This window comes from Phycodurus eques, chromosome 8, assembly GCF_024500275.1.
Source record: "Phycodurus eques isolate BA_2022a chromosome 8, UOR_Pequ_1.1, whole genome shotgun sequence".
NCBI lineage: Eukaryota > Metazoa > Chordata > Actinopteri > Syngnathiformes > Syngnathidae > Phycodurus > Phycodurus eques.
The window spans coordinates 2,524,177-2,535,317 of NC_084532.1; the positions used below are offsets into that span (position 1 = coordinate 2,524,177).

Below are 11,141 nucleotides of genomic sequence, written 5' to 3' on the forward strand. Positions count from 1 at the left end.
GTATGAAGCTAATATGAATACCACATTTGTGCTTTGCAGTCAAAAATATCATGTCACAATTTAACTGCGGTCAAGCCAGCCTCCACTCAAAAAGTAGCAGTCAAACCAGCCGCCCCTAATTTTGTTCATACTAGGCATAAGACCTAGGCATAGGTCGCCAACTCGCGGCGAAGCCACCTTCAAAATAAAAGCTTTGCAATAATACGGACGTCAGTGCTCTTCGGTTTAGGAATGCAACCAGCAAAGTTAATTTGAATCTTGAAATACATTACATAGATTAAAAAATGTACTTTATTTTATATGTTAGGAAAAATAAATGGTAATGGACTGCACTTATATAGCGCTTTATCTACATCATCACAGTGGCCAAAGCGCTTTACAAAGCCTCACATTCACACACACATTCATAAACCAATGGGCGACTGCTGCCATGCGAGGCACTGCCAGGCCTACTGGGAGCAAATTAGGGTTCAGTGTCTTGCCCAAGGACACTTCGACATGCGGACAGTCGTAGCAGGCATTCGAACCTGTTCTACCTACTGAGCCAAAGCCACCCCAACATAATCCCATTGGTATCGCAAGACAAGTCCAGATCTGTGTGACAAACCACCAAGGACTCCACGAAAATAGGTTTGATGAAAATCTGATTTTGTATTTCAAAATAAAAATCTCTTAAAACTGCATATGTTGCTTTCATTACCCGACTGAAAAAAATCTGTTAAATCTTTTTAATGAGATATCACAACACCGGTCCAGTTCTGGGGGACACTACACCACCCCAGGTCTCCAACAAAAGAGGTCCCATCAAAATCTGATGTGGCATTTCAAAATAAAAGACTCTTGAAATTGGTATATTTCACTGTCATGATCACAGATTTCAAAAATTCTTTACAAAAAATCTCTTAGTTATCACAACACCAGACCAGTTCTGGGGGACATTACACCACCCCAGGTCTCCAACAAAAGAGGTCCCATCAAAATCTGATGTGGCATTTCAAAATAAAAGACTCTTGAAATTGGTATATTTCACTGTCATGATCACGGATTTCAAAAATTCTTTTAAAAAAAATCTCTTAGTTATCACAACACCAGACCAGTTCTGGGGTACACTACACCACCCCAGGTCTCCAACAAAAGAGGTCCCATCAAAATCTGAGGTGGCATTTCAAAATAAAAGACTCTTGAAATTGGTATATTTCAATGTCATGATCACGGATTTTAAAAATTATTTAAATAAAATCTGTTAGTTATCACACCACCAGTCCATGACAGTGAAATATACCAATTTCAGTGGACTTTTATTTTGAAATGCCACATCAGATTTTGATGGGACCTCTTTTGTTGGAGACTTGGGGTGGTGTAGTGTCACCCAGAACTGGTCTGGTGTTGTGATAACTAACAGATTTTTTTAATGAATTTTTGAAATCCGTGATCTTGACAGTGAAATATACCAATTTCAAGAGTCTTTTATTTTGAAATGCCAAATCAGATTTTGATGGGATCTCTTTTGTTGCAGACCTGGGGAGGTGTAGTGTCCCCCCAGAACTGGACCGGTGTTGCGATATCTCATTAAAAAGATTTAACAGATTTTTTTCAGTCAGGGGTAATGAAAGCAACATATGCAGTTTTCAGAGATGTTTATTTTGAAATACAATATCAGAGCTTCATCAAACCTCTTTTCATGGAGTCCTTGGTGGTCTGTCACACAGATCTGGACTTGTCTTGAGATACCAATGGGATTATGTTGGGGTGGCTTTGGCTCAGTAGGTAGAACAGGTTCGAATCCCTGCTACGACTGTCCGCATGTCAAAGTGTCCTTGGGCAAGACGCTGAACCCTAATTTGCTCCCAGTGGGCATGGGAGCGCCTTGCATGGCAGCAGTCGCCCATTGATTTATGAATGTGTGTGTGAATATGAGTCTTTGTAAAGCGCTTTGGCCACTGTGATGATGTAGATAAAGTGTCTAAGTGCAGTCCATTGCCATTTATTTTTCCTAAGATATCAAATAAAGTACATTTTTTAATGTATGTAATGTATCTCAAGATTCAAATTAACTTTGCTGGTTGCATTCCTTAACCGGAGAGCACTGACGTCCGTATTATTGGGAAGCTTTTATTTTGAAGGTGGCTTCGCCGCAAATTGGCGGACCTATTACCGTAATGCCTAGTATGAACAAAATTAGGGGCGGCTGGCTTGACTGCTACTTTACGAGTGGAGGCTGGCTTGACCGCAGTACAATTTATAGTACGTGCAAAAAGTAATTATTTCCCCTTAAGTGTCACGGAATTTCTACTGCACCTGGCAGTCTGGACTGACGCTTGCAGATTTAAATTTACGCAACATTCACTTTCTTAGCATCAATCATTGTTGTACTAATCCCTAACTTCAGTAGGATTATGAACTGTTAAATCGTTCATAACAACACAAACAGTCACTGTTCGTCAGAGATCAGTAAGAGTGAAAGCCCTATTGAGTTCGGAATTCAAGTTCTGCACTTGGGACTGTCAAGCGGAAGCGTGGTGAAGTGTTGCGCAACAACACGGGAATACGTGGGGGGGGGGGGGGGGGGGGTTACATTAATGTTAATATTAGACGCTCTTCCATTATTTGAATCGTAAATGTTCCTCACCTTTGTCGGTAAAACGAAAGCTGCGCAGAAAGAGCAGGCAATCATTCAGCCCGGCGAACAGCGAGAAGCAGCCACAAAACGGGTTTTCCCTGAAGAAGAGCTCGAACACTGAATGCTCCTGGTGCCTCCCGGCACGCCAGTACGCGTAAGCCATGGTGAATTGATACAGATCGGTCAGCAGCGGTGGCACCCGCTCCAGTATTGACCTCTCGCATGTGGTGCTGCAAGACGCTGCCATGTTATTCAAACTCTCGTTCCAAGTCCACGGACACCGCCGGGGATTTCTGGGAATTGAACTTCATAGAGTAGCTTCGCATGCTGATTGCCTTTAACTTCGACTCATTGTGTGTGTATTTAAACAAGTTGGCTGGTTGTCAACCAACAGTTAGAGAACGCTTTCGACAAAATAACCAGTTTGATGGGTATCCACGCTTTCTATTGTGTAATTGCTGTTCACGTTTGTCCCGAGGATGTGTGCTCACGGTCAATGCCAGCGAGAGCATAGATATGAATAAAGGTATCAGATACAACACGCCCCTTTTGAGCTTTGTGCTGATGGTAACACTAAACTAGTAGGGGCAACGTCGTCAAAGAATTCCATGTGTGGTTACGGTAAGAAAGCCGAAAGAAAAAGGATGCCGGCACATTGTGCTGCACACGGTTGCGCACAACGCCGTATAATTCCGACAACGGAACTGAGAGTCGTCTTTTACAGGTCAAAATATTTTTGTGGCCTTTTTTTAAATTATGTCCAGTATTGATAGCACACGCTTTGGCATTCACAAAGGAAATCTCATGTAAATTGATTGAGAAACAAGCAAGTTATGACTAATGTCAATTGCCATGCATTGCCTTTGATGGGAAGTCGCCCCTGCCAACATGGCCGACAGCAGGCACGTCTGTTATGCGCCCGATGAACTGCTACAAATTCACTGGCAAATCATCTTCTCTTCATATCTGTGAGTGCGATCGTCTCTGGTAAATCAACAAGCTCAATACTGTATATGTTTTACACTGTATGCTATTCCTCTCGAGGTGTGTCAAATAAAAGCTAGCTTTCTAACTCGCGCTAGGTGACGCATTTTACGCGGTCGGGCCAGCCTCTACAATTTACACATCCCAGGGTGACAAATGTCTAAAACAAAAATTTGAAAAATACCGTATTTCAAACAAAAGATATTTGTTTTTTTATTCTGTTTGCTCTCCATCCATCTGTCCATCCATTTTCTGAGCTGCTTCTCCTCACTAGGGTCGCGGGCGTGCTGGAGCCTATTCCAGCTATCATCGGGCAGGAGGCGGGGTACACCCTGAACTGGTTGCCAGCCAATCGCAGGGTCTGTTTGCTCTAAAAGTTGGCAATGGGAGTCCACCACTTACTACAGGTCAAAGTTTGCAGATATCTTGCATTACAGAGAAAGTGGATTCAACCCATTCACCAAAAATGCTGCCAACCTTTGGTGAACAGAAAGATTACAAACTGAAATGTTTTAATTAACCTTAAATTCAATTTTGGATTGAGTTTGGACACCCTCAGTGACAATGAATTAACAATGTGCATGCACCCCAGAAGGTTAGCCAATCAAATTGAAACACCCCCCCCTCCTCACCCCGATCCAACCAATTACAGCGCTTCCCTCCTCAACTGATGTCAGATTTGTGAGAAACAATGCAGCATGTACTGTATTTGCAACAGCAGACTAACACCTACAACCATAATGAGATGGCGTATATGAATATGGAGACATTTCAATTTTCATTTGACATAGGCAAAAGTACATTATTGTAACAAATTTTTGCTTTGTGTGACAATTTAGTGCATTTGTCATTATACCAAGTTAGGTTATTAATTGGGCGTAAGTTGTTTATAGTTCTGTTAGAGACAGCAAAATCTTTTTCAGCTTATCAACAGCATGTTATCACTGTTGACTTTACACAACAACATACTCGTATGTATTGTGTTCATACATGTTTTGTCCTGGAAGTCACAAACAAAACATGGGACTCTTGAATGAAAATTAAGTTTTGTTCGAAAACCGTTCATATAAGCCAGAATGAGCGCGTGCTTAATAACATCTATCAGGCAGAAATGAACTAAGTTCAGTTCCCATTCGCCCAAAATATGAACTACTGTAATTTCACGTGTATAATGTGCATTCCCCCCCCCCCCCAAAAAAAACGTCAAAAGTCAATTGTGCGCATTATGCATCGGTACAGGGTCAAATGGAAAAAAAAACAAAAAAACATTTATTTCACATTTTATAAATGTATTCCGCCATGTAGTGGTTATGAAAAAGCTGTACACTTTCATTCCAATATGCCACCGCCACCTAGAGGTTATGAAAAAATGTGTTCACTTTCATTCTAGTATGCCAATGTCCCCAAAAGGTTATGAAAAAGGTGTAGCATACATTTTCATTGCAATATGACAATATGCCTGCATATTTGTACAGTTGTACTCATACGTTTACATACCCAGGCAGAATTTGTGAAATATTGCTTTCTCATTAAAATAAAATTTTATGTGTTTCGCCTGGTCCTTTATGTTTTCTTTAATTATTTCAAGTATTGTACCCATCTTACAAATTCTGCCTGGGTAATGAAACATATGAGCAAACACTGTGTGTTTTAGAATTTACTAAGTAAAAGTAGGGCTGTGAATTTCAAAATAAGAGCAAGCAAATAAAAAGAAAGTATTATGTGTTTAAATAAAGTGCTTAACTTCAGAATATTTCTTTTAAAAAACAAATAAAATACAGATATTTCATGTTTTGATCATATGGGTAGAAGCAAAATCAGTCATTGTAAAAGTGCATCATACATAGGTACAAGGGTTTTCCAGAATTTTGAGGTCAACTGTGGGGGTGCGTATTATATATGGGTGGGCATTATACATGAGAAATTATATTAGTTAATGAACTTTCCTTCATTGAAGTCGTTCAGGTACAACACTGCACATAGGTGTGTTTATGTTAGCTGCAGTTTGTTGATTGTGTGACTCAATTCACTGTAGGCTTACATTTATGTTGCACTTTTGTTTGCATAAAAACCAGACTGTTGTGTGCAATATTCTCCACCCAGTCAGTTCTGTTGTACGTTACGCTAAGCTGAGCTAAGCGTTACCTGATGTCTTACCAAATATAGTATATAAGATGCTTGTGTATTCTTCCTAGTAATTTCTCGACAAAGCCTCTTTCTCCGAGGTAAAATAACCTCCATTTTTTCTTGTATGACTAATCTGCATATAACAATCATGGCAGACAATGTCTATGTACAAACTAGATACATAGGCTTGCTTTAAATGTGTTGAACATATAGAAACAACTTTCTATTCCTGATGATATTCCTAATGGAGAAGACCCGGTGGAAGCGCTACGAAGCGATGTCTGCCATCTAGTGGTGATTGAATGGTGTTATTATAATTTAAAACTGATCAGTTACAGTAGAGGAAGCATGTTTACAGTTTCCCCCAAATTCAATCGGGGGCCACTCAAAGTATGTGACCCGCGGGCCGCAAGTTGCCCATGCCTGATATACAGTATTGTGCAAAAAAAATTTACTTGCAACTTTATCAAGATCATCATCTAAAGCCGTTTAAAATATTTCTTTATTAGGTACTCCACCTCACTCCTGAATTCCAAAAATCTAAATGTTAGGTTAAATAAATACAGCATAACAAGCCCCAGCTGCTAAATGAAAAACTGCAAGTATAGGATAACTACCAACACCCCCCCAAAATAAAAACATTTAGAGTTCCCTACTGTAATGGTTTGAACCATAAATATAACACAAACTATGATCTCTTAACAGTCTCAATATTTTAACTTCATCTTAAAATATTACCCTTTTTTTTCAAATGCACCAGAAGTGCACATGTACTGTACATACATATGGGTCAAAGACTCTGCAATTTCCAGGCTAAACCACCCAACGTACAAAGGTGGTCTCTGTTGACATGGATCACTCCAAAATACTCCCTTGACACCATTTACTGTACTAGTTTCCTATTTAGACAGGGCTTTGGCATCATTTTATAGCATCTTATGGAGTTACAGAAAGGCACAAATAATTGTGCAATGGAACTTCGATTACAAACTGAATTGGTTCTTGGACAAGGTTTGTAAATTGAACAGAATTTCCTGATAAGAAATAATGTAAAGATGAATAGTCCAATAGAAAAATTGAGCGTCGCCAAAATTCCCTATTTTAGTAAACGTATGCACACTTAGAACATGATATAAAGCCTTAAAGTACTGTCTATCACATGTGACAAGGGGTGATTGATCAAAAATATTGATTAACCAAGTTAACAACAACAAACGGAACGGTCCTCATGAGAGTGAATTTGACCTCAGCCTCACACTAAACATTGCTAAGCTAAGGGACTAATACAGCTTTTGTTAATAAACATGTTTTTTTTCTTGACCATTCCAGTAATTAAATGTATTTATTAAAGAGACAGTGCACTGCATATTTTATACCAAGGAAGAACAACGGAGCAGGATTAACTGGGAGTAAAGAAGGAGGAGAGAGCAGGATTTTCTTTTTAAACACTCACTCGAGAATGGGAGGGAGTGGGATCAACCTCTGCGGGAGTGGGAGGGAGCGGGAGTCAATATCCACTGTGTCAGACTCTAATGCAGACACGCACCCAAACAGTGTTACGTCCCTCTGGTGTGTTCACAGCCAGTCGTAAATCACCAAACCCCTTCAACAACCAGCTTGGTACAATTATGAAGGATAAAAAATGAAATCCATTTTACCTTGACTTCTTGGCATAGAGCTTCTTCTCTTGAGAACAAGTCGGCAAATACTGTAAGTGCCTCACTTTCTTGCGAATAATAGTCTCAGAACTCTCATCGACAGGCTAGCTGTTTTTTTATTTATCAGAATCTTTTTTATTTGCCAAGTATGTCAAAAACAAAACAAAAAATTGTCTCTGGTAGTTGGAGCCGCTCTAGTACGACAATAGACAGCCATTTTGACAAAAAATACTTTTGAGACATAAAAACATAAAATCACACTACGGAGAGTGACTTAGCCTCTAGCAATTTAATGGCAATTGTGCAAAATGATGTCAAGTCCTCTAGCAATTACAGCAGTTTGAAATGACGAATAGAACAATAGTCTTGTGCAGTGACCATCAATGAGACTTGTGCCCCGGTCGGCAGGCATTTTGTGTCATGGCTATGTTGAGGTGGACCCCAAAGCAGTAACAGAGCATATATGACTGATTCAACAATCTTTATTTACAAAAACGTAAAGTAACAAATAAAACTGTTAAATACAAAAAGCGCTACCAAACCGGTAGAAATTTTGTTTTACCGAAAACTATGGTGCAAGGCAATAAGCAAACAAAAGCACCGCAACAAAAAGTAAACACTAGAAAAACGTGGCTTACAGTGATAGGTCAAACGAGCAAGGAGTAGTTGCTCCTTTCATTTAAAGTGTACTCATTCCCAAATACTTCACTTCCTTCCCCGTGAAGTATTTCTGTCATGAACGGAACAGAGGATAGGACCCAAAAATGCACGACTCCAAAACAAATGGACAGTATCAAAAAAGAGAGGTTTAATATACGGGCATAGGTCGGTACACAGGCAGGCAATCCAAACAAGGCAACAGTATCCAAAAACATGAGGCAAAAAGGCGAGGTCGATAATCGGAACAGGGTCTAGTCTTACTGTAAGTCTGTGACGTGGAAACAAGGAATGCTGGAATGCGACGACAAGGTACAACGAACTGGCGACGAGAGAGAATGAGACACGCGGTTAAATACAAGGGGTAATTAGGGTGAACGAGGCACAGATGGTGAAGATGCTCTCAGGAGCAGGTGTGTGTGAAACAGAGGGAAGACAAAAACCGGAACACACACCCATGACAGTAACCCCCCCCCCTAACGGCCGGCCCCACACGGCCCCTGGATCCGCAACGTGGAAGTCCCGAATGAGCGAGTCATCCATGATAAACGCAGACTGCACCCATGAACGTTCCTCAGGCCCGTAGCCCTCCCAGTCCACCAGATATTGAAACCCACAAAAGACGACAACAGCCGCTTCACAGAGAAGACAGGGCCCCCATCCACAAACCGGGGGGGAGGAGGGGGCCTGGAAGGCGGGACCAGCGAGGACTCCCGGGCTGGCTTGAGTAGGCTGACGTGAAAAGAAAGGTGGACCCGCATCGACCTTGGGAGCCTCAGCTTCATGGTGACAGGGTTGATGATCTTTGTGATGGGGAAGGGCCCAACGCACCTGGGAGCGAGCTTCTTGGACTCCACCCGGAGTGGAATATGTTGGGTCGAGAGCCAAACTCGCTGACCCACTTTGTAGTTCGGGGCCGGTGTCCTCCGACGGTCAGCAGCGGCTTTGTAGGACCGTCCCTGGCGCAGCAGCATCTGGCGAGCTCGCTCCCAGGTCCTCCTGCAGCGTCTCACCAAGGTCAATGCCGCTGGAACTGTTTACTCTGGGGCTATGGCAGGAAACAGAGATGGTTGGTAACCATGCACAACGTGAAAAGGCGATAGACCAGTGGATGCAGAGGGGAGGGAATTGTGAGAGAAGTCGACCCAAACCAGTTTCTGAGACCAGGATCGCGGTTCCTGAGAAGCGAGACATCGGAGCCCAGTCTCCAGGTCCTGGTTCAGCCTCTCTGTTTGGCCGTTGGTTTCAGGGTGAACCCCAGATGACAGACTGATGGTAGCATCTATGAGATTGCAAAACTCCTTCCAAAATTCCGAAATGAATTGGGGACCCCTATCAGACACCGCATTCTTGGGGAAACCATGGAACTTGAATACCTGATTAATCATCAACTCGGCAGTGTCTTTGGCTGAGGGGAGTTTCGGACGTGCAATGAAGTGTGCCATCTTAGAGAACCTGTCAACAACTGTGAGAATGGTGGTATTACCTTTAGAGGCCGGTAATCCTGTCACAAAGTCTACGGAAATGTCTGACAAAGGACGTTGTGGTATTGGCAGGGGTCGCAACTCCCCAGAAGGACGTTGACGAGAGGGCTTGTTAGCAGCACATACCTGGCAAGCATTGACGTAATCGATAACATCCCTCCTAACATTAGGCCACCAAAAGCGCTGTTCGACCACTGATTGCGTTTTGGCAATGCCTGGGTGACATACAGTACGGTTCGTGTGAGCCCAGTGGATGAGTCTTCCCCTTAAGGTCGGAACCACATAAAGCCTGTTTTCAGGGCAATCTTCAGGGCTAAGAGTGTCTTTCAGAGCCTCTTTAACCGCAGTTTCAACGTCCCAAACAAAAGCGGAAATGAAACATGACTTGGGCAAAATAGTCTTAGGGTCGGACAAAGAATTCTCTTCGCAGAAAATTCGTGACAAAGCATCTGGCTTACCATTTTTAGAACCAGGTCGGTAGGATAACATGAAATTAAATCTAGTGAAGAACAGATCCCATCTAGCCTGCCTCGCATTTAATCTTTTAGCAGATTTAATATACTCAAGGTTCTTGTGATCTGTCCATACTAAAAACAGAGTCTGTGCCCCCTCTAGCCAGTGCCTCCACTCCATCAAAGCCACCTTGACTGCCAGCAGTTCACGGTCACCAATGTCATAATTTCTCTCAGCTGGGGTCAGTTTTTTTGGAGAGAAAAGCACAAGGATGTAATTTATCATCCTTGAGAGATTTCTGGGAGAGTACTGCTCCTATTCCGGCATCAGACGCATCGACTTCTACCACAAACTGCTGTTTGAGATCTGGCAGAGTAAGAATGGGAGCGGAGGTAAATACCCCACCATCGGGGGGTATTTGGCCCCCATCAGGGGGTATTTGGAGACAGATTTCAAGGAAGAAAGGAACTGCGGGGAGCCACTATAAACATTGAATGCAGGCGACATCTGCAGGCGACACCTGGAGGCGGCGTCTGGAGCCAGATCAGATAGTCATCATTCTGCCGAACAACGATGACTTCAGATTACGGACCAATCAGACGACAGCGATTCCATACTGGCCTGTTTGAAACATTGTATAAGTCTGGGGTAGAGTCAGATAGTTTGAGTTCGACTACTTTATCTGCTAAGGATAAGATAGGGTAGTTACGAACCCAGAGCTCTGCAAATGTATATAGACTCCTCTGTCAGGAATAAATTGGTTGTTTTTTATACATTTTTGTGAACGAAGTTCTTTCACGAAAACGAGCACGCTTGGAACCACGGGAGGTATAGGAGATTTTAAAACACATGTTCCTTCAAATGGTGACCCCGACGTGATCCTGAAAGAACATTAGATAAAAAGACAGAGGAGCGGACAGGAATTCAGTTGGACTGCAAATCTCCCCGGTGCACCGAAATAAAAAAGGTGAGCGGAAGCCTGTTTGATTATATCACTAATTCTGCACATTGGAAATGGCGAAATTTGGGAGACTTGTGGTACAGTTGTTTTGTTGTCAATAGTTAATAAGACGTTGTGCTGTTAAAATTGCATAATTAAAAGTCAGGGTAACGGAGGACCTGACGTCAGGGTAACAAGGGACCTGACAAACCAGGATG

The 11,141-nt window shown here is 42.2% G+C and overlaps 1 protein-coding gene across 1 annotated transcript in view; it reads right to left on the reverse strand.

The window, feature by feature from the left end:
• Positions 1–3,126, reverse strand: part of naprt (nicotinate phosphoribosyltransferase) — a 31,465-nt gene extending 28,339 nt beyond the window's left edge. Inside the window, exon 1 of the mRNA XM_061684382.1 lies at positions 2,630–3,126. Within this exon, the coding sequence (XP_061540366.1) occupies positions 2,630–2,867 (238 nt within the window). The 5' untranslated portion in view covers positions 2,868–3,126. The remainder of the gene's footprint in view (positions 1–2,629) is intronic.
• Positions 3,127–11,141: the final 8,015 nt, after the last annotated feature.